This window comes from Podarcis tiliguerta, assembly GCF_965153285.1.
Source record: "Podarcis tiliguerta genome assembly, chromosome: 9".
NCBI classification, from domain to species: Eukaryota; Metazoa; Chordata; class Lepidosauria; order Squamata; family Lacertidae; genus Podarcis; species Podarcis tiliguerta.
The window spans coordinates 30840248-30864748 of record NC_139542.1 but is presented as its reverse complement, the minus strand read 5'-3'; the positions used below and the strand labels follow the sequence as shown (position 1 = coordinate 30864748).

Genomic DNA, 24501 nt, shown 5'->3' with positions numbered 1-24501 from the left:
ATATTATGGCAGGGGGAAAACCATCCATGTCATTCCTTGTTAAATGAAAGATGCTTAGACACCCTGGATTTTCACTCTATATTGAAATAACTGGATCTTATTCCAAAACGTGTATACAGGCCACTGTCATCCGTACTGTAGCTGCCTTGTGCTGCTGTGCAGTTTTCAAATAGTATTTAAGGATCCCTGTTATTAGAAGCATGGCATTGAATTATGCAAACTGTCGCTCCAACCAAAAGAAATTTAGAAATACAGGTTTGCAAAAAGAGAAGAACTATATACAGTTTCAGAGTCCTGTCAATGGGGCCAAATTAATGCAGGCATAATGGGTTTTTTCCTCAAGGGGGTAGATGTGTGTGCCACTCCTTAGTTCAAGCACATGAGAAGCTGTGTACACCTTCAGTCAGTGATGGATAAATAAAGCCTAGCATTGCGTGGCAATAGCTGTCAAGTCGAATTGAAAGTCTGTGGATTGCATCAAATGTTGTGATAATGGAAGGTAGCATAATCTGGAACCTTGTGTGAGCAGTGGTAGATTCCTTTACCTGATTTCAGGTGATTCCTCCTCCCCACTCCAGTCCATAAGACAGAGCCTGAAACATCTGGTGAGTCTCCCCAACCCCAGAAGCAGGGGTTGTCTGAAGATACAAGGGTCTGCATCAGGGAGGAAGGGAAGGGGGCAATTGATTGCTTAAACTACCTTACACTTGCGCAAGGATAGATACAAGCTCAAACTTGTCACTTGTTTGCAGGGGAAAGCAATTTAATAGAAATGTGGAAAATTGGAATGTGCATTTGCAAATACGGAAGATATGTATAAATGAGTTTCAGCAGACAGAATCTAATAGAAATTGGTTATTATCCAAAGAGAATGAAGATTGTGTTACAGGCTTGAGTGTAAGAAGAACAACTCATAAAAAGATTGTTCATCCTTATTTCAGACTCAGTATTTTCTTCTCGCTTAAAAAAAAGTTAAACTTTTTCATCTTGTTACAATCTTTGTGGCAGGAATGAGGTTCAGAAGATTAGTGCTTCAGCTTTCTGAAAATTGCAAGTAATTTCAAGAGAAGCCAGAACACTTTCATTTTAGAGCATTTTAGTGCCCTATAGTTTAATTGGCAGACCATTCTATGTGCTTTCACGCTTTCTGCTCGCTGCTAGACTCGCTAAATTGTTGGTCACAGGTGAACTAGAGAGCCAAACAACTGGTGCTCGTAACATTATCTAACACAATCTTGCTATGCTATCCTCACAAGACATATTCCAGGTGCATATATTCAAGAAACGAGAGCTCAAAGGCCAACTACTCCAGACGCAATATTATTTTCCTTACGTATTTTCCCATATAATAAAAAAGTTTTTAAAGGAGATCACCGCACCCTTACCAGACAAGTGTTCATGTTCCTATCATTAGGAACCCTTAGTTAACATTTTACAATTGAGCAACCTTTCTACGTAGGGGAGGGAACTTAGCACAGGCTCTGCATGCAGAAAGTTCTATGTTCAATCCCCAACAGCTCTAGTTAGAGCTAAGAAAGACACCTGCTTAATACTCTTGAGAGCTTCTGCCAGTACTTAACCAGATGGGTTAATTGTGTAGCTCCATATAAGGCAGCTTCTACATAAGGACATAAGATGAGCCTGATGGGTCAGGCCAATCACCCATCTCACCTAACATCCTGTTCTCTCAGTGGCCAATCAGGAAACCTGCAAGCTGGACAGGAGCACAACAACACTTGGCCCACCTGCTGTTCCCAGCAACAGGTATTCAGAGACATACTACCTCTGACACCCGAGGCAGGGCACAGCCATCATGGCTAGCAACCATGGATGGCCTTGTCCTCCATGAATTTGCCTTCCTAGTTTTTTGAAGCCTTCCTAGTTGGTAGCCATTACTGCCACCTATGGGAGTTCCATAGCTTAACCATGCACTACATGCAAAAGCAAAGCAATGCATGCATGAAACATGGCTAATGAGCTCTGTCCAGCTTGGTGGGTCAGAGGTTTTGTAGGCCTGCCTTAATCTCATGCCTCATTAGCAATGTTTGGTCTTTCGCAGGAAAGCCTTCAAGAGTTATGTACTATTTGAAGAGTTCTCTTCTTTCCTAATTCTTTCTTTCTTTTTCTTTAAAAACATCCCCAGTCATGTGCAGTTTCAGTCCTGATTTGAAAGAAAAAATTAAAAAATTGTCCAGTAGCATCTTAGAGACCAACTAAGTTTGTTCTAGGTATAAGCTTTTGTTTGGCAGCTTCTTTATCTTTATTTCTCTTTTAAAAAAACAATTCACACACCTGCATGGCATTCCATGGCGCCTTCATTATACACCTTTAGGTGCCAGACAAAAACATTGCTTTTTAACCAGGCTTCGCTTGACTTGATCAACATCCCATACCCTTTTAAATATACTGTGATCTTTTTATGTGAACCGCCCTGAGACCTCTGGGTATAGGGCAGTATATTATTATTAATAATAATAATAATAATAATAATACTGTGCCCTCATAGGGTGCTTTTTGAATACCTGAAGAGGGCTTGTGAAATGCAAAGATGAAGAGGTATACATTTTTGGGCCTGCGAAAGCATTTGGAAATCTAAGGAATTGTTGTGGGTACCACAAAATACCTATTTTAAGCTTGATGCTTAAACTCCATCTCCCCCCCCCCAAAAAAAAAAACCAACAACCAGGCAAAGCACCACAGACACACGCCTGGAAACAACTTTTAAAATGTCAAACCCTCCTCTTTAGAAAATTGGAAGGGACAAGTAATCATGGTAGACTTCTGGGTGCACCGTGCCATGTTGGGTACCCCAGGATTTATGTATCAGCTTCATAGTTGTACCTATGTATAGATCCTAACAGTAAGCCACATTGAGCCAAAATTGGCTAAAATGTGAGTAGAAATATAATAATAGAAGCAAGCCCAACATCTGTCTTCTTAGAAGCCTTAAGCTTCTGCCCTCTAAAAATGTCATCTATTTAAACTGAAACTTAAAAAAAAAAAAAACCTCACACACCATGTTGCTAACTTGAAAACCATCATGGATAAAAGCTGTACTGATTCCTCCCAATGAGCATATTGACAAACAAGTTCAGCACTGAAAGCAACAGTTACAATTTGGCAATGAGGGTCCCCCCCCCCATTTTAATAATATTGCCATTGGCATTCCCAGGTGATACGGTGGCTGTTATTCAAGGTGCCGCATCCATAACTCATGTCTGCCAGACTGTTATTGTATGTACACTTTGGAATAAAGGAGCCTCGCCGGCTGTCTAATATGATCTCCTTTGCAATCTGTTATTAGAACATGCATTTCCCATCTCGTTAATCACACCTTTGTGGGTAGTGAAGACATTAGAAGAAGAAAAGAGAGGGGGGGGATTTCAAGATCATGAAGAAAGCAGTTGAAAATAAAAACAGTGAGGAACAACAGACAATGACAGAAAGCTATAAGCACACATTTTTTGCTAAACATTTGTGCTAATCGGGGGTGATAAGAGACGTTTCTCTTCCAATTGCTGCCCAACGATTAGAAGCAATTATGTTAAGAATTTTTGTACATAGCACAGTACAATTAAAACCCAGCCGATAAATATATCACACATTCCCCATCCTACCCCTTTATCCATACTATCTTTTGGAACCAGGAAAGTCTGATGCATTTAGCCAGAGTCATCATGACTTTTGCACGGCATCATTAATCTCTTTGCTTGTTTATGAGCTCTGGGCTTTGGCTGCTTATGTGTACTTTGCTGCCACCACCAGGATACTGTGGTGTGTGTTTTTTTTGGTGGGGGTGGCGGCGGCAGAAATGAGTACAGTACAAGACTGCATACAACTGCACTGGGCGCATTAGAGACAACCCTTTTCCCTTGACATACGTTTGCATGCAAAAGAGCAACAGCCATTGAGATGAAGACAGTTCACAGATGCAGAAGCTGCAGGCTGCTTGTTAAGCTAGGGGGGGAAATGGTACTTTTACAATAATAGGCTATAATTTTACTCAATTCATTATGGTGGGAATTCAACAAAAATATTTACAGCACACATGCATACCACATGATTAACGCTGATGCAGTAAACACCAAGGGGATGAATAGAGACTAAATTGTCATTATTAAGAGCTTTGCTGAACGTTCTTTTGTCTTTAAGTACAAATGGCTTAAAGGACTGAAGGAGCATTGCTAAAAGCACAGCACACTCACCACCAGTAGTGGAAAGTGCAATCAAAGAGCCTCAATCCTTGGCAATATTTAACAAACACGGGTAAGCACAATTTTTTTTATTGTGGACCCTTCAGTTCAAGTAGCATCTAACAGGGCCAGGGGGAGAGGAATAATGTGGATTTTATCACAAACTTTGCAACAAAACACCAACTGTATGCCCGTGGCACTTTTTATCACATTGCGAAATATGCTGGTAGTGAATATTGGTCCATTGGAGTGAATGGGGCACTGCCCCACCTATCTCAGACTGTCTTTAGTCAGCTCTCACCTACCTGCCTTCTTTCTTACAATCAGCACTGACTGCCAGTTTCGTCATCCTTAGGCTGTGTGCATGAAGACTCCTTCATGCAGCTGCTAAAATGGACTCTAGCCATAAGTTTTCCTTTAGGAGACAAATAAAAATGCACCTCTTCCAGCACACCTTTGGTGGAGAAGAAGTGTTAAATGGAATATAGGTAAATTATGTAATTGTTAAAACTGCTGCCGAGTTTCTGATATTGTTGTTTTTGCTTCCCTTTAAAAATCATTCTATATTATGTATTTATGTTTGCAAATGTCCCTACAACCATTTGGTAAAAGGAGGTATAGGAATCCCTGAATAAACAATTGATACATCTGGGGTACCACAATCTGGTTTTTTTATCTATCCAGATTGGAGTAAGAGACCCTGGTCGATTCCCTTTGCATTTAGATTACTAGGGGCATGTCACTGCAGTGGTGTAGCGTGGGGGGTGCAGGGGGGGCCGGCCGCACCGGGCGCAACATCTGGGTGTTAGGGTTAGGGGGCGCAAATCCACGGGTTAGGGGGCGCAAATTACTTGCCTTGCCCGGGTGCTGACAACCCACGCTACACCACTGTGTCACTGTATCCCCTCAATCCAATCAAAACTTTCTGAAGTTCTTGAGCATGAGGCATCACTAATTTAAACTCTGGGACCTGACCTGTGTGTGTTCGTGGAAGGAGGCTGTCCTGAAGCAGAAGAGAACACCATGTTGCCTCCCAGGAGAACTGCATGTATGTGTCTATGTGGCTGCATGTTATGCAGAAAGATAAATACTCATCTTTTTAATGCATTGCATTTTTAAATTTGGTTTGCATTACATGGAAATTTACATTTATGTGCATAAATGTTATACTGATTTAAGAGGCCTTATACCTTCAAAATGAAGGTGAGGGGAATTATTACAAGCACATAAGATTGGGAGCCCATTTTACACCCTGAGTAGCAGCTCACTCTGCAGAGTGCTCTTTTAGGAATCACTTCACCAACAATATTTGTGAATGCCATTGTGAGAATTTGGTCTTACTGCATGATCAATTTTCCTTTCATCTGTCACATCCTGCAACTTTTGCTTCATAATCTTATAGGAAAATAATTCCAATTTGGCTGTTGCCTGCAGAGATACTGAACAGTTTCTTTCAAGGTATCTCCCTTTGAAATGTAAATATTGGTTATTTCTCACATTTCCAGAACTGAGCCAATCAAGCTGCCCACTCAAAAATACTTCTTGGCTGAAAGTGCTTCAAAATATATTTATAGTCAACAGTTTTAAGATTTGTCAGAGATTCTAATTTTCTGCCTGGTTTCAGTTATCCTTCTCACAGTAGTCTCAACAAAGTCTTTATTCTGTGTGATGACATTCTACAATATTTTCAAGTATTCTGTGCAAGTATAAAGTGGCGTTAGACATCCCTGCTCTAAAAGACAAGGAGATGGGGCCTGCAAAAAAATGGTGCAGTGCAGGGTGCTGCTTTTCAAGATTCCAGAAAAATTTCATTTCCCCCTCTCTTCAGTCAGTCAGCTTTTTGTACCAAGTGCACACAGTCCTCATTACTCTGCGAGTTCTCCCTGTTGACATTTCCCCCCTATTTTTTGTACGTCTGCAAATCCGGGATTCTTGCCCCCCACTCCCTGCCATGCCTCATCATACATCTATTTTGAGTGGATGCTTCCATTTTTCCAATGGCATTCAAAACTCTAGGCTCTCCACATCAGGCGAGCTAGGTCTGCAACACGTCAGCTTGGTTTTTCCAATGCTGTGGACTGACAATACACTGAGTGCTTCAAGACATTGTGGGAAATGAAAATACCAGCTCCTAGTCAGCTGTGAAGTACTTCTGCTATTGACAAGCAAGCACAGGCCTCCCTCATCAATGCACTCCCCTGAAACCTGGAGTTGGGCCCACCTCAGACTATTACGCTCACCATGAAACCAACTAGTACACAAGGAAGCTTTTTCTGGGTTTTTAAGACACAACATTGCTACACATCCAAGTAGGTTCTAAACATCTTTTGCCATTGTTTTCCACAAGGAACTTTGAGCATGGTAGTTCTGTTACTGTGTCAAGAATCTTCTGTTAGAAAGCGCCATCTCTTCCCTGGATTACATTTCCTAGGATCCCTTGAGAAAAAGGCATGGCAATTAAAGCATCTCAAAGCTTAAGCAAAGCCTGGCTTCTCTCTCACTAGCCATAATGTGCACTATAGGCAAGGTTAAAAAACTATTCTGCTCTAATCTTCAGTTGTATATATAATCTTAGTCTCACTGATAGGAAATGATTCAGTATTCTATTATCTTCAGTGACATGATTTATAGGGATTCTCTCTCTTCAACTTTTCTAACTTGCTGCATGTGCACTAGTTATGAAAACAATTCAGTGGGTGATTTCCAACCAAGTCATGCTCAGGGTAGGCTCACTGACATTAATTGGAAGCCTATTAGGTCTACTTTGAGTATGAATAACATTGGCTCTCATTTAAAGTTTTGCAGTGCTTCAGTTTATATTCTTCTATGGGCTTTTTTAAACCTTTGTTTATGGGGGAATATTGGGTTCAATTAAACAGAATTCAGTGGCTTCAAAGCCTGGGCTTGTGTTGAATTCATGGAATGTGAACAAGAGTTTTGTCATTAGGAGATTTTTGACCAGGATTGTTGCCTCACTGGAGTGATTTATTGCATTGCTCTTCAACTGGTGGGTTGAGACCCACTAGTGGGTCGCAGCCTCATTCAAGGTAGTTCGCATCAGGAGTGCTACTATTTTGCATTCACTTGGTAAAAGATTAAGAAATCGGTTCCCAAATGCATGCTTGGGTTAAAAGTGAGTCCTAGGTCTGAAAATATTGCCAGACAAAATGTCTTTCTTTTCTTTTTCTTTTCTTTTTTGCCAAAAACCTACCAAAGAGCACAGGTGAGAAATGGTACCAATCAATATTTTTTCAAACATAAATGACTGGGGTATATATTTTCCAAATGAGGCTCATGTGTTTAAAATAATACGAGAGGAATGTGCCATACCTCAGTTGCTGAATACACCAAAAAGAAGGAAAATCTGAATCCATAGCATTCCACTGAACTAGGTAGATGACTTTAGAACAGGTTTTAAAAATTATTTCATAACTCTGTGTATGTGTGTGTTCATGTGTGCACATGTCCGCATGAATGTGTAACTCATGAAGCAAAAAGCTTAAAATGAAACCATGAAGTTAAGAAGAAACATATTAAAGGAAAAGCTTAGCTCGTATTTAGCAGTGCCAAAACTAGTTCACTTTATACAGATTCAGTTATCTCAACAACTTAAAGCTTAAATGATTAAGGAAATAAGTTGTATTTAGGAAGGTACATATTAAGAGAAAATGCCATACTCACAGTTGACCATGTTAAAATATACAAAAAAATGTAATGAGCCCATGCTTAGGAAAGAGCATTGTTCGACTTAATGTAAGTAATGAACCTTTCATGTGAAATGATGTAGTGTCACAACTCATTTGCATCCCACTTAAAGTGTAATTAGGTTTCCCTGACAGCATGGCTTATGGCTGAAAGAGCAGACCTGGCTGCTAAATTAATCCAGAATCCTTCTAGTTAATAACACTCTGCAAAGCAAACTTTGCACACTTTAAAGTTCCTGAAATCACACTTTACATGACAAATTAAAAAGGGATGCTAGTGAAGGCTTAAGGGATGATGGACCAAATTAATCCCCGGAGCTCATTTTACTTGAATTGCAACCATTTTCTTAAGAATAGTGTTTGATCTCAGGCAATTGCATTCAACACCGTGTTGCCATTTTACCACATTGATAGATGACCAGCAAGTTAACTACAATATCCTTGGGCACCAGGGTTGCAGAGGGCCCAATATACATAAATGATGGAGAGCAAAATGATCACCACTAATTTCATTAATCATAGTATGCAATCAAGATGTCAATTGGGTAAACAGCACAAAGTAACATTGCAAAATGCCATTTTTAAGGCCAATAACTGCTTCCAACGGTCAAAGGGGGTATTAAAAAAGGAAGCTGAAAGAAGGGTAAATATTTAATAGCTTAATTCAGGCAAATTCATATGACTGTTCTTTTGTTACCAAATGGAATTATTATCCTCACTCAGTAGTGTGATCCCTGATGGCAATCAGTACTGTCAGGGACTGCTGGTGACTAATGAAGATGGCCATGTTTTATCTCCACTGTCAGAGACAGTATGCCTCTGAATACCAGTTGCTGGAATCCACAAGTGTGAGATATTGCTTGTGGGCTTCCCATAAACATTTGGTCGGTCTCTGCAAGAACAGGATGCTATTCTACAAGGGCCTTTGGTCTGATCCCGCAGAGCTCCTTTTACATTCTTGGGACACCATGTGAATGACAGAATTCAAAAACTATGCTTAGCCAATAGTGCTACAACAGAATTCAACAAGGTTTCCAGGAAGAGATAGAAAATAAAACTTTCCTTAGTGTTGGGTGAAAGCATGTTATGATCCTCCCAACTTTATGGCTGACATAATGCTAACCTTTTAGGCTTTCATTACCTGAGATCAGGATATCTATTGGAACATCTTTCTCCATATGAATCCAGCTGTGCCTTAAAGTCATTCTTACAGCATCGCAGCTATGGCAGGTGGCAATATGGGAACAGGCTCCTGTGGTGCCTTGAATAAGGAATACTCTCCCCAGGAAGACTTGCTTGGCATTTATTTTTATATTATTTCAGTGCCAGGCAAATACCTTTTCATTTTCTTGAGTAATGTCATGATATTTCTACAGTTTCTGGTTACTATGATGCTCTTTCATCTGTTACTGATTCTTCTTTTTACTGTGTTCTGATTATATTTATTCTTGTATTTGTATACTACTACAGTAAGTCATCCAGGGGGAAATTTATGAAGAGTGAGATATAAATTCCTGACATAAATGATGACCAAGCTCTTGACCTTTGGTTTAAAGTATTAAACCAAAGAACAAGAATTTGAGGGAAACAATGATATATAAATAGTGATATATATTGACACCTGAAGTCTATTTAGAGCAAGTCAACAAGCTAAACATTGAAAGGCCCAATCAATTCATTTATTTTAATTGGCTGACTCACTAACACCATGAGACGACACAACTAATCAAATATTTGATATCTCATATTGAAGCACAATGCATTGTTACGTGTTTTGTAATTATTTTTCTCAATGATTGACTTCACTTTAGAGGTTGATGAAGTTATGACCACAGATCTGATGGAGGCTGGTTCCAGTCTTCTCCCATTATGTCCTTCAGACTGAACTCTTTGAAATATTCTAGAAGATGGCTATCAACAAAACATAAGTATATCAGCACAAGTAGTTAATATATACAGAAAGTTTTTTTGAAAAACATACGTAATTTTAAAATGATAGCTTTAGGGCAATACTGTTTTGAATAGGAGCATCTAATGTAGATTCACCTGATCTGCACCTCCTGGGCTGAAGTGCAAATCAGAAGCAGGCCATCTTCAGAATCCAAATTTGCTTGGAATTCCACTCATTGAGGTGGCTGAGCACTGGGTCTCTTCTTTGTGTTCATTTTATCCTTGTACAATCTCAGGAGATTATATGGAGAGATAAATGGCTGCCCCCTCCCCATTCAATCCAATGGTGTACCAATGCCTTTTTCTGTAGTTTTTTCCCTAGAATGTATCATCAATACCTGTCATTCCCAAAGGGGAATTCACTGTTTTTAGCAGTGTCCAGTGCCAGATTTACATATAAGCTAAACAAGCTATAGCTTAGGGCCCCACTCTCTTGGGGGCCCCCACAAAATTTAAAAGAAAAAAACTGGGTGTACATTTCCAAAATATAAGATAAAAAACAAATAAAAAAGAACCAACATAGAGCAACAGTGTTTTGTGTTGTGTAGGCTCCTATTTGTTATGTGCAAATGGCTTTAGATACCTATTAGGTCCATAAATTACCATATAGCATATATTCAACACAAAAAACAGTGACAATTTGTTGTTGACAAAGGACAGGTGGACATATAAAGGGTCCCATTACCTTCAGAAGCTTAGGGCCTCATCAAACCTAAATTTGGCCGTGGCAGTGCCAGTTGTGATTCCTCCATAATGACAAGAACTAGGGTGGTATATTGGTTGGACTAGGACTAGGGAGATCCCCACTCAGCCAAGAAGCTTACTGGGTGACCTTGGGCCAGTCACAGTCTCTCAGCCAAACCTGTCTCACAGGGTTATGGCGATATTATAATGGGTTCCTTGGAGGCAAGGTGGAATATAAATGTAACAACCACAACAACTTATGCAATTGGTAGCCATATGTGCTAAATACAGGACTGAACAAGCCTTCTAGAATCCACAAGAAGACATAATGGATGTTGGCTGATAATATATAGTTATCCTTCACCACAAAAGCAGTTCTAGCGTTAACTGAGGAAAAGGTATGTTCACTGCACTGTGGAAAAATGAGGACTGGCCTATGCTCCCATGATCCAGTCACCAGTGTTCCTGTATTTACCACTTTTACACTTCATAAAATAGGTCCTAGCAGTACACTATGAACTTGTCAATATGAAGAGTAAACAGCATAAATACTCAAGTATACCCCAATAAAGAATGAAGGATTTTCTAAATGTGTTACGTAAGCAGTTACCGTCAAGAATAAAAAGAAGCTTCAGGAACAGTTGGAAAGCAATTTGAGAGAGACGTGGGTGTTTTGTACTCACAAATTAGGGCCCTGCCCCTCTTTGATCTCTTCTTGTGGTATTGGATAAAGTGCCTCATACATTCTCCCAATACCAGACCCATGGATTGCATATGAATTCATCTTGTCCACACCAGGGGGGAAGTAGTCCCAAGGAATAATTGCTGTGCCATTCCAGGTGCCCCCATTTATATCAGCTTTAAATGTCAACGGAAGTCCTTTCTGCACAATGGAACACAAAATACACTCTAAAAACGACGTCACATATTTTCACATAAAGTTGTATCAGCGCAAGATATTAAGCCACATAACCATTTTAAAACAAAGTTTAGCACAATACTTAATTATCAAGATAACACTGAATTGCTGCACTTGAAGTTCCTGTTAGCGCTTCTGTGAAAATGTCAGCTGTTGTTTTAAACATTTATAATACCATTCTATCTATTCAAAAATTTAATACAGAAGTTCAATTAAGAGAAGTGCAACTTTTGAGTTTTAGAAAGTGCTTTAATATAATGAACAAAGAAAGATATTCATGTCATTGGAAGACTTTCAGGTAGTATACAAAAAAGTAAGTGGACTTCTTATTCAGTTTCAATTTCAATATGTCCTCTGAGTAACCATCTGACAGAACGGATTAAAAAGGAAGCATAAATCCCTGAAGCCAACATTAATTCAAATAAATAGCAGGAATTACAGGATTTCATTTGTAAAGAGGCAACCACCAGCTGCTTGCAAAAGCAATTACACTAGCTCTTTACAGAGATGCCCTAATTGAAACTATTGGTATTGAAGTTGTAACATTAACATCAAAGGAGACGGGTAATAATTTAGATATAGGAATGTGCCAAAGGCAGCATTTGCATTAAATCTGTGCCACTCTAGGAGCCAGCTAGATCCCTCAGAGATCCATTCCTTCCTTTTCCAGAAGGCCATATCTTGGTAGACTGACATTGGCTATGTACACACTAATCTGCTTGTAGCACAAAAATGCAGTTTCTCTCAATCCAGTATTATTCATGTTTGTCCTCAACATGCTGCCTTCATTGTAGATTGATTCTAGATCCTGCTGTCCACAAGGATGGGTGCAGTTTAAAAAACATCCCCTTGATTTGGTTATCTACATCTTTCCCTCCCTGCATATACCTCAGGTGAATAAAAGAGGAAGTGAGTGAATGAATGAATGAATGAATGAATGTTGTAATATACTTGTATGCATGAAAGGGTTAACTTGAGCTCAGACACCGTTGATTCTAGAATAAAATGTCTTTACAGACATACATTTTGCACTGTTCCACAACTGCCAATATTTGATGTTCAGAAATGTGTCAGGCTACCAGCAAAACTGACCAGCAAAAAAACCCAACAGCCCAACCTGTGTTCTTTTAAAGCAACTTAATCTGCATAAATCAACAGATGAAGCTTTTGACTCCATCTAGGTCAACATTATCACCTGCTCTTGTTTGTATGCCAAGCAATCATTACAAGGCACAGGAGCAGGGTAGGGCCCACTGAAAACAATTTGAAACCCTACACAAAGGTTGATTTAGGGCCTCTGGGCATAGATGTGAAGTTCTGCAGTCAAGTCCTGATCTGCCATGGACACACAGTGTGACATCAGACATGTCTCTGTGTCTCCCGTTAGCAGGGAATAATAGTAACTGGTCTTTCAAGTGTGTAGGGATAGGATAGGGGAGAAAAAATGTTAATGTTAAAACATAAAATATAAAACCATGCCTAGAACTCTCACACCAGATCTCGGTGATTATCTTTCAATAGTCATTGTATTTGGAACAGATTCCTTCTCTCCATTCCGTTCCTTCCTTGATTTCTTCTTTTCTTGACTCCCTTTTTAAAGCCCTCTTCAGGCATTCAGAAGAACATTGTGGGTTTAGAGTTAGGAATGAGCATGCACATGACCCCTATGACTGCCATACATTCAGCACCCAGGGGTATTATAACCAGCTAAATATAGCTAGAATCCTCCCTCCAATCAGGAAACCAGGCCCACCCAGGATTCCAATTACATTCAGCTGAATGTGGTTAGACTCCCTCTACCAACCTTTGCACTGAACACACAAAGTTCAGGGGAAGAGGGGGTATGATGAGTGTGCATGGGAACAATGGGGGCTGGACCAATATGTCTGCGCCCATCTCCATGCAGTCTCTCACAGACTTTTGATTAACTGAAGAGGGCTCTTGTCTCCATTTTTCTCTCCCCCAAAACCTGTTTCTCCCTACTGCTTCCGTATATAAACTTAAGCAGCAAAGTAGAAGTTGCTGCTCCCCTCTTTGCAAACAGCAAGGAAGGTAACCTGAAGCACAATGCCAACTGCAGGCAAAACTGAACATTATATTCAACTAAGCCCTATTCAAAGGAGACCCACTGAAATTAATGAATTAAAGTTTGTCATGTCTACTCTGAATGGGACTAACATTCAATACCATCCTAACACCCACAGTTTAATTTTGTTTATGAAGCTGGGAAGGAGAACATCGCTCTTCTCTCCAGCAACTGCCAGATCTAATAATAACTTTGCTCCTGGTGACAAAGCAACTGGAATTTTGGGGCTGTAGTCACAACCCTTTGTTTAAGGATCACAGTTAAATAGTGATGATGGCAAAGCAAACAAACCACCCTACACCTGTTAGCTCTGTCTGTACTGGTTTTAAACACAGAATTATTATTTGTTCAGCTCCAATAGTAAATAGGTTATTCAATAAATATTCTGTCAGCTGTGGATTTCTGCTGTGAATTGCTTTCAGTATTCCTCACCTCAAGTATATTGCTGGATAGAACCCAGAGCGTGTTGGCATCCCTGATAGCTTATTTCATTTTCTGGGAACAATGATACAGCCACATTTTCATCTGTGTTTTAGATGCTGCATCTTATGCTGTATATTAAAGTCTAAATGCAATCAAAACTGTTGTTCAGAAGATAAGATTCACATGGCAATTGTGTGTGCTTTGAAGCAGAATTCACAAGTCACCTTGAACCAGGCTGGAGTGAATTAAATTAAGATTACCATAAAGGACAGTCTTAAACCCTATTAGTTCAGTGGGACTTCCCTTGGTAAATGTATATAAGATTGCAGCCTTAAATCATGAATAAACCACAAAGTTTTAAGTTGCTGATTCTAAATCAGACTTCCCATTTCCACTTCAATGGTTTCCTAAACAAAATATCACAATAATTGTTTGATATAACTCTTAAAATTTGTTGCTATAACACTAAATAGTAGTATACTACATAATAAGGAAAATTGTGTGTGTGAATTCACTCTGTCCTCCATATATTTTGCGAAACTTCTCAGGATTAACACTGATTTAAGTAAGTACAGGGAAACTGCGACCCCACCCTCATATACCTTTCACATCTGTACAAACATTGTTATCTGAACATATTTCTTGATAACAAATGAGAAATATAAAGCTAGGCTTGATTCCACAAAATTAATTTCTTTTTCTTATTCAATTTCAGTGCAATTACTGCACATTTACCTGACATAAAGACACTGAGAATACATGCAGGTGAGCTTTCAGATATTATGTCCTAATCCGGAAACCTATAGCCTTGTGTGCTGATTCCTTGGTTTCCTCTATCCAACATTTGCTGAGATGCCCCAAACTAGTGCTAACTATAGTACTAACTTCCAATGCAGGGTTTGAAGTAGGTTTGCAAACCAGACTTTGGGGATTACTAACCTTAGTTTGCCTGATTTGGACATCACAGCAAACTGTGGTTAGAGCAACATGAAAATGGAGAAGAGAATCAGCAGATGAGAAGGGAGGAGGAAATGCATGAGCTTGCAAGCACATCCCCATTTATGATCCTCCAAATTACGGATACTTAATAAATTGGACTTGATGACTATCCAGCTTCATGACTGAGCAGGGAATATCAATCCAGATTTCCCCATTCCAAATCCAACACTCTATTCCCCATAACACACCTGCTCTTGTATTATATGATACTGCTTGCCGAAGAAGTAAATAATGTGTTCCCCAATTCCATTCTTATAGCATGAAAAGTTTTTTAGAATAAGATGTTCTTACTTATCTAAGATCTTCTGTGAAAATATATAAAAAACTGAAAATATAAATCATTATAATATATGCCATATAATTCCTATTCTGTTCACATTGCACAGATATAAACTGACTCATGATAAACAGTAAAAACCTACTGAAACAGTAAAATATTGATGCTGTACAAAATTCTAAAATATGATGGTATGCAAATAATTTATTATGAATCTCCATAGCATAACCCATGATTATTAGCTTCTAAATGTAAAATGCCTTTCTATGGGAATATATATGCATTGCTTATAATGGTTTTAAGGAATGCTGAATTGCTCAGCGCTAAATAGAAAGGGAAATGGTCTCAGATAAATTTATAGCATAATAAAAACTTTGATGTAAATGCAGGATGTGCCAACAGGTGAGAGGTTTTTTTAAATTAATTTGATCGAATAAGCTCCATGGAACCAATTTGCAAATGATTTGCAGATGTGTTGGCATTGCTTAACTGTATTGCCATGATTTATGTTACTTAACACTAACGCAGATGATGAAATGAATTTATTGTCTGTAATTACCACAACAGGGGGAAAAAGCGATCAGAAAGGGAAACGAGATTTAAAACAAAACCAAAAAACCTTGAACACAGAGAATGGCTATTTAAACACTGCTCATAAAGCAAACTGTGGAAAACCATTGATTTAATTATACCGCAGCAACCAATTGTACCATTATTTGCAATTGCTTGCAAAATTCTTTAGCAAAATGACCTTATCTGATCTGGAGAAACTAGGTCCCATTATTTCATACACTCATTTATGAGTAATTTCCACTGAACATCCATTGAAAATTATTCATGAATGCATTTTGGATGATGCCATGGCCAGGACCTCCATTAAGTTAAATAGCGGACATATAGTAATCAAATAACTTGGTGCAAAAATATTAGTATAAAAAGAGCTACAATTTTACAGAGTTTTACTCATCATCTTAATCCCTGCAGTGAACTAAAGATAGTCACATTAGGTGGCAATCCTAAACTCACTTACCTAGGAGTAAGCCCCATTAAACTCAGCAGGCTTACTTTTAAATTGGCATGCATAGAATTCCACGCAGCTGTTTGCAACTCTGAAGAAGAACACATGGTGTTCTTTTGCTTCATTTTACACAGTAATAGAAGACTGGGTGCACAATGTGCATATAATAATATTCACAAGTTTTATGTACTCAGGATGATGAAAAAAGGTAGAGGGTGGCACTCCATAGCATCTGCTGCCTAAGGCAACTGACTCACTCTACCTAATGGCACGGTCGGCCTTGAAGCCACCCACAAAGATGCAGAGGGGTCATGTTAATGATTTATACATGCATTCTATAATGTCAGCATACACAAATGTGAGAATCATTGTGTTCATAAAACAGGAAATATACAGAGAGCATCCTAATCAAACCTCACTTGGTTAAATGCTTGTTTTGTTTAATTTAACAACAGAAAATTTTCATGCAGAATTCTACTTACCTCAATACAATCTCCTGCAGAAAGAAGTAATACAAGATGCTGGCCATGCCTAGCAAAACAAAATCATGAGGATGAGGGGTGGGTGGGAATCAATGGCATTGTCAAAACAGGTTTCATAGGAATACAAAACAGTCAACATAACAACTTAATGAATTCCATAGCAGATTATAGAAAAGAACAAAATGTCCTGAGTGCTGCCATAAAATGGAGTATGTTGCCTTCACTTTGGGTAGACTTAGCCATTGTTTTCTGGAGCTAGGAAAGCTCAGGCTGCATATGCATTGCTGTTTACTCCAGCTCCAATGTGCTCCCACTGCTGGTGTTTGAAGCCATGTAAACTTGACTCTAGCCACAATCTATAGCTAACTTACAGGTTCTTGAGAAATATTGCTGTTTGATGTGTGAAAACAGAAGCCACGTTCACTTCACAGTTAAGCTGAGGTGTGTACATTTGAGATAGTTACTGCACATGCTCAGATGACAACTTCATTGATAGGCATTCAGGAGAATGCAACAGTGTGGGACTTCATCTATAAACCAAAGTCTAAAGTAATAGACACAATGCTTTGTTTACATGGCAAAACTTACGGGCAGACTTCCACTTCCAAATAGTTTCTTGTTGCGCTATTCAAAAAGAAGGATTCAGCCACTGTGAAAGAAATAATACCAGAATGCTAGTGTGTGAGGTTTGGAAGGAAAGGGAAAGAGAATTAACCAAGGAATTTTATTATTATTTCAGAAAGGCAAGAAATTCTTCATCTTTATCATAGTTCACTCTCACATCTATTAAATGTTTCACATACAGTTTAACTCAAAAGCACATGGGTTCTTGTTTCAGATAAGATCTTTCTATGGATTCTGTAATGATATAACAAACTGGTTCATGTCTGGATGAATCTGGTTCACCTCCATGTAATCCACACACTGTGATTCAAAAAACATGTTGACTTAGTCATGTCCAAAACCTTGTGCATAAGCAGTGAGTAAGACTGTTGACTTTTCCCCCCTTTGAACAACAAACCATCTTCTAAACCCTCAATTTCAAAAGTGGTTTGCCATGTTACATGTGTGTGAGGGGAAGGAAGGGCTCACCTTCAAAGCTCTTTGGGGTTCATGGGACTAATTATTTAGTTCTTTGGGCCCTGCCATATCTATGGGTGTTCTGTGATGACTGCAGGCACTTTAGGTTTCTGTATCTCGAACACTAAAGTTCATGGCAGGAGTTGCTGTATTTTTATAGACCAGTATCTGCTTTTATTCATATCCATGACATATTTCATGCTTTGTTTATTACTTCATCCCCGGTGAACAGCAGACCTTCATAGCATACCACAAACTGCTTTGAGAATTCCCATCAATTTTAGAAAAGGTTAGTTGTGTTTCATGTGGAACTGCTGTTTGGAATGCCCAAAGTCCTTCCTCCAGCATGCTAAACTAGCTGAGTTGTTTTAAAAAACAAAAACAAAATGCTCTTGGCTATTAAAATGTTATCATGTTATTACAAAAAGTTAAAATCCCACTACGTTTAGTAGGAGCTTTTGGGGGTTGAAGTGAAGAATAAAGCTGTGTGTACAGGGCAAATGTAAATAATGACCAGGATTAAACAATGATCTGACTGTGCAACCTTAAGTGGAAGAGGCATGAGGTACAGACTTCCAGTTCTCCCACACTGGTTTCAAAGGGACTGTCTTTGCCAACTCTAAGCTGAAATAGGGGTGAGCATGCTCCTGGGGTCTTTGCCCAAGCCACCTTTTGGGCTACTGTGAGAGAAAGAGCCACCATCTCTAGATATACACCCATTGAACTATTTACAGCATAGCAAGTCCCCACACACAACCTCAACAGGCATGACCCTTTGCCAGCAGAGATCCATCTCTACAACATCCCTCCTATTCCAGTTAGTGCTCATGCCACTTTTAAAAAGAAATGCACAGTGTTCCTTCATTTTGAACTTGTTTGGCAATCCAATTAACAGGAAATACTTCATCTCAAGAAGCACTGTACACATGAGCTCTTGATACACATTAATACTACTAGAAAAAAACTGCTAGTTGAATCAATATTAGTTTTCTAGGCCTGAAACGTTACCACTTTTTGTGTTGTATACCCTTCATAAAACCTCACCTTCATAGTCCCAAAGGCCATCAAAAGGCTTTCCAGGTTCACCAGGTGGAGCTGGAGGATCATCGAAGAATAAGGAGTTCACTTCCATTACTAAGCCTTGAACACCAGGTTTAAATGTGATAGTCACTGGAGCATGCAAAACCGGTATGCTGTTCCAGGTATTTACAATTTTATATACTACCTACATAAACACATTAAAAGTGATAAAGACTTATATTATCTGGTTCCAACAGAGTTAGTCTGAGACTGTTACTGCTACATTTCCATAGTACATTAAGGGCGTTTTCCCCATATTATGCTATTTGGGCAACCTAGATATTGCAGTGAATGTGACTGTAGTCTTCTGGGGACAAACTTTTCCCCACAAAGGTTTCCAATGTGCTGAATCAGATCCAAATCAATTAAGCATGCTAATTAGAAAACAAAATTTTAAAAGAAGTACATGCATGTTAGCTGCCTAAGTGGCTAATAAAAAATACTAATAAAATTTTCTAATAAAAAAACTATCATTAGCAAATGTAGTTGAAGCGAAATATTAGATTAGGAACAAAAATAAAAAGTGCACATTATGTGATTTAAATGTTACAAAGTTTTAGCTGTGGGTGTTTACTGGAATACTTGCAAACATTTTAAGACCATGACAACTGAAAGCATATATTTTCCTATCATTTCTGGAATGTGTTGTGTATGTGGGGTGCCTGGAAAAGACCCTGATGTTGGGAAAGATTGAGGGCACAAGGAAAAGGGGATAACAGAGGACGAGATGGTTGGACAGTGTTCTCGAAGCTACCAGCATGAGTTTGACCAAACTGCGGGAGGCAGTGGAAGACAGGAGTGCCTGGCGTGCTCTGGTCCATGGGGTCACGAAGAGTCGGACACGACTAAATGACTAAACAACAACAATTTACATTTCAAAACAACATAGGCTTTCTAGGTACAGTCACCTAAGAAACAGTAAAACTTTGAAACTCCCTAGTCTAGCTGGTACTGTGCTCATTCATTCATTTAATATCAAATCAATCATAAGTGGGGTGGGGCAAGTGATGTGGAGGAATATACTGCCACATCCCAGGTCCTCTGAGCCAGGCCACAACAGAAGGTGAGCAGGTGATTTATTGTTCTTTTTCACTATGCCAGCTCCAGACCAGTACAGCCTAGGGGCCTGAAGACTGGGCCCCTCCAAGGGCTCTGGATTCAACAGCCTGCCTATTTCAGAGCTTCTGATTGCTTTTGCTGATAGGACAGCTGCCAGTAATAGTAGTTTTCTGCTACCTTGGCAAAGCTGGCTTCCTGCAGCAAAGGACACCTGGCCCCAGTGGCAGCCCTCTTCTCTGCTGCCAAAGGAGCACCAATGCACCATACAGCCTGTCATCTCAGTAGAAAGTGCAATCTATTTTATTTTATTTTACTATACTATACAGAAAGAGAATGCAGAAGTTTATGGGAGTTGGAATCCCAACATTTGCAGAGCCACAGGTTAGCCAGTCCTGTGCTAAATGAATAGTATGGGGGAAAGTAAAGAGCAAATCTATTTCCACCTGTAACCAAAAGGTGGTTTGCCAAAATGGGCAATCTCAGGGGTACAGTACAGCTAAACTTCAGCTGCTGAAATGAGCCAAAACAGAACGCTTTTGAGAAGCAATAGAACACAGCTAACAGCTGTTCATCTTGCAACATTCTAAGTCAGTGCAAGATTACAGTTCCTTTAAAATGTGAATAGGAGACTTGATGAGAAACACAGCATCACTGCACTTAACATTTTAATGCAATCAAGAAAACGAAATATAAAAGGTAACAGCAGGTGAGACTTCACCATTGCATTGTATTTAATCTCAGTAACTGCTATTAAAATTTATTAAAATAATTTTCACAATGTTCTCATTCTCTTAAAAGTGCAGCATTTTGTGTAACCGTATATAAATTCTCACCTGTCTTGTTTCATCCCTCGGAAATTTTGCCTCATGATCACTGAACGCAGCACTTTCACTTGGGAAGAAAAGACAGGTAACAATAGATGAATGGAATCTACCTGCATTAATCTGTACTATTGCACTACACTATTTTATTGTCGAAATGCAAAACATCAGTTTAGAAACTGCAATTCCATTAGGGTTATATGGAACCAATGTGAGGTTCTATTTTGAAAAAAAACAAAAACACAACTTTTAGAAGAAAACTTAGTAGGGATTTCCTAAGCATAACATTGTTAACTTTAGTCTCCCATCTAGTGGCAAAAAGCAGTAAGAGTCAAAGTTTCTGCGATAAGCCTATTAACACAATAATTACAGGGGGAGCAAGACACCTTAATTTTATATATACGACTAGAAGAGTGATAAAATTTCATAGAAAGTGCAACAACACAAAATTCTTATTTTCAAAACCTTGGAAACATTTCAAGAAGTCTTAGGCAAGATAAATCCTCATTTGGATTGATCTGGAAGACTTAAAACAATGGCTGTAAGTCTTATCCCAATGTTTGTCCACCTTTGGACCCCACGCAGCACTCAGATGTCACCCGTGGTTCCTAAAAGCTGTCAGCATGTGACAGTGACCACACCCCAGGGACACTTTCACCTTTCCGGCTAAACTGGGTGAGGGTAGCTGATGAGTTTCAAACCCTTGGTGAGTTAGGGATTTTTTGTGTTTGAAGACAGACTCAAGCAGATTGAGTGGATGAGACCAATAGTGGGCTCAACAGTAAAGAAGGTGGTTTCTGCATATGCTATAGAGGGGAGAGAGGAGCAGGTGGGGCTTGTCAACCTGGAAAGGTACTCCATCTAGGTGAAGGAAAATTCTGACCCTATACCTCTGCTGCCTTGCTGGATACCTTCAGGAAAAGAAAAGGCTAAGGAGTAAACCCTATACAAATCCGGAGTGGAGTCTGTATGATGGTTGGATGGTGTCTTGTACACCTCTTTCCAGCAACTCCTGCATCCAAGCTGGTGTCCTTTGGCTCACATCAGTGAGGTCAAGGGAGGGTCATGTCTAAGGAGCCCAGGGCCGCCATACAACACTGCCCAGGCTTGTGCTCTGGGGAGGTTACTTTGGTTACAAACACAGAGGTCTGACTTCACCCCCAGAGGTACACTCCATTGTCTCTCAAGATAGATGGATGCCAACAAAGATCTTATCATGTAGATGGATGACTCTTGGAATTTGTGAATCACAAAATACTGCACTGGTTTGTGTTATATTCTTGTAGCTATTGGGAAAAGATGTATTTAAAAGAATGAAGTGGGGAGGGGGGAGTCCTAGCAGATAAATGCATGCGTACACCTTCCTGCATATGCAATAACACTGGGGAGGGGGATAATGGGTTTTGTTTTTGGTACTATGTAAAACATTTTTGTGTTTTATAATCTAAACTGATTCTCAGATGAAGGGAAGATATAGAAATTTTAATAGTAATAATAATGATGATGATGATGATGATGAAATAGGGTGTTTAAGCAGAAAAGTAAGTAAAAACCCTTGCTTTTAAAAAGAAAAAGAGAACCATGACATTTCAGGACTCAAATAATACTCATTCACAACATCTGCATATTGTGTACACTGAAGCAGTACAGTAGTGCTGAGGGTTTGTTTTCCCCCAAACCAATTAGATCACTCCTACAGAGCTTATAACTTAAACCAGGCTCTTTAGTGAAGAACTTTTCATCCACTCTGCACTGTAACCATCTGTGTGTTGGAAGAACAGATTTGTTCTGCCATTCTCAGTTTCCTCCCTTTTATTGTAATGGTTCCCAACTATCCCTTCTTACAATAGGGAATAAAGATTCTGCTTTATCACTATGCAATCCAATTAATTTGTTTTATAGATGATAGATAGATAGATAGATAGATAGATGATAGGCAGGCTGGAGAAAGGAAAAATCAACCATACGTATTAAACAAGGCTTTTTTTTTCAGTTGTGTTACAGAGGAGGACTGAAACAAATGATATAGAAATAAAGTTAACTAGTACCTGCTTAGCACGAAGTGGTGGGCAAAGTCAGGAAAGCAGGCAGCAATAAAAGCCACAGCAAATAAAGTATTCATTTTTAAAAGCTATCGGACAGAACAAAAAAATACGTTTTATATACCAGCTAGGTGAACAAACCTGAATAGCCATTGGCTTTGGAGGGTGTTTACTATATAAAGAAGAGGTAATTGATAACACATCCTGGCCTTGGCAGTGTTTTAATAATTGACTAAGACTTTAGTTTGTTACCTGTTACAGTATGTTAAAGAGAAGCATTTTAGTCTGGTACTTAATGAGCCGAATTCAGCATCCTAATCCTTGTCAAGCATTCCAGCAGGATACCATGGGTCAAAGATCCTGAAAGATGTCAAGGGATCCAGAACGATGAGCAGGATCAAACTCTCCCTGCCTTTTTGATGGTGAACACTGTCTAGTTAACAGAATATCTAGCAATATATACAGTATAGAAGAACACCTGATACACTTTTTTAAAAGAAACAACTTGAGTGAAGACTTCTGCAATATTTGAAGTCCAGTGCTAATTCTAGTATACATTTTCAAATCTGCCTGACTTAATAGGGAATCACAGGTTTCTCTCGATTTTAATATAAACAAACCCAGATTAGTTAGGATTAATATTTAAATCTCATCAGGTCTGAAGACTTGAATCCTAGAATGCTCTAAAACATCAGCCTAAACCTATAAAAGCAATTGTAAGTCAAACACTAGAGCCTACTATGTCATTATCTGTCAAATTACTTAGCTGAAATGGTTTCCTGTTTCAGGGGACAAAGAGCCTTCTGGAAGTAGAATGAAACATTCTGAGATCATACTTCAAAGGGAATTTTCACAAAAGCAGAAGTGGCAAACCAGTTCAAATTTGCAATCTGCAATAACCTGAAGAGCTCAATAGCTTATTGAGGCTCAAGCCATCTCCATTCTTGTTACCAAAACTGTAAACAGTATTTCAGAGTGTCCATACTGAACTGGCAAAATGACTTTGAATCAATAAGTGTTAGCACACATAACAAGGAACAGCCACTTAAACATCACCTTTACAAACTTTAAGAAAGAACAGATTCCTAAAGCCGACTGAAGAGCGTAGGCCCAACATGTTCTGCAGCTAATGCAGCATGAAACTGGAACAAAATGTTCTTTCCCCCCACTCAATTCTCCTAGATCTTGTGCTTAACAAAATGGGTGGGGGGGGGGACTGCACTGCAACCCACAAGCACGACTTAATCCCAAATAAAAGTACGACAAAAAGGACAAAGGACCCAATCATGGGTGTATATAAAAAGGGGCTTAATATTTCAAAGGGCAATAAGGTGGTTTTTATTTTTTAAAGTATAGGATTTTCAGCTGAAAAGGTAAAGCTGGATTAAATGGTGAAAAAATACAGGTTGCCATTTTGATGCCAACAGTATGCTACATAAGCAACTTTGCTTCTTGCATTCAACTACGGAAAGGGCTTGGCTTCACTCTAAATAGACATTGTGAGACTTTAATCAAATCTGATTTGATTCTGCCCAGTTAAGAACACTGAATATTCAAGGCAGAGGTTGTGAATGAGTCCTTCTAATTCATGTAGACTGCAATATTCTCACAAAAGGGTAATTCCATAGTGAACAACATAATATTTGTAATACTTCTATACATAATATTTTGTGTACAGTGGTAC

The 24501-nt window shown here is 39.1% G+C and overlaps 1 protein-coding gene across 3 annotated transcripts; it reads right to left on the bottom strand.

Annotated features, from left to right (window-relative positions):
* Positions 1–9554: 9554 nt before the first annotated feature.
* LOC310685358 (UPF0462 protein C4orf33 homolog) lies at positions 9555–24024 on the bottom strand. Of its 3 annotated transcripts, XM_083457607.1 has the most exons (8): positions 23070–24024; positions 22824–22906; positions 20788–20845; positions 18860–19040; positions 17324–17384; positions 16736–16784; positions 11215–11414; positions 9555–9808 (listed from the first exon to the last, which is right to left on the bottom strand). In XM_083457607.1, the coding sequence occupies exons 2-8, from the start codon at positions 22895–22897 to the stop codon at positions 9721–9723; spliced, it is 711 nt and encodes a 236-aa protein (XP_083313733.1). In that variant the 5' UTR covers positions 22898–22906; positions 23070–24024; the 3' UTR covers positions 9555–9720. The 3 variants fall into 3 exon arrangements, with proteins under 3 accessions (XP_083313733.1, XP_083313732.1, XP_083313734.1); XM_083457606.1 differs by having other exon boundaries at positions 22824–24024; XM_083457608.1 differs by lacking the exon at positions 17324–17384 and having other exon boundaries at positions 16736–16749; positions 22824–24024.
* Positions 24025–24501: the final 477 nt, after the last annotated feature.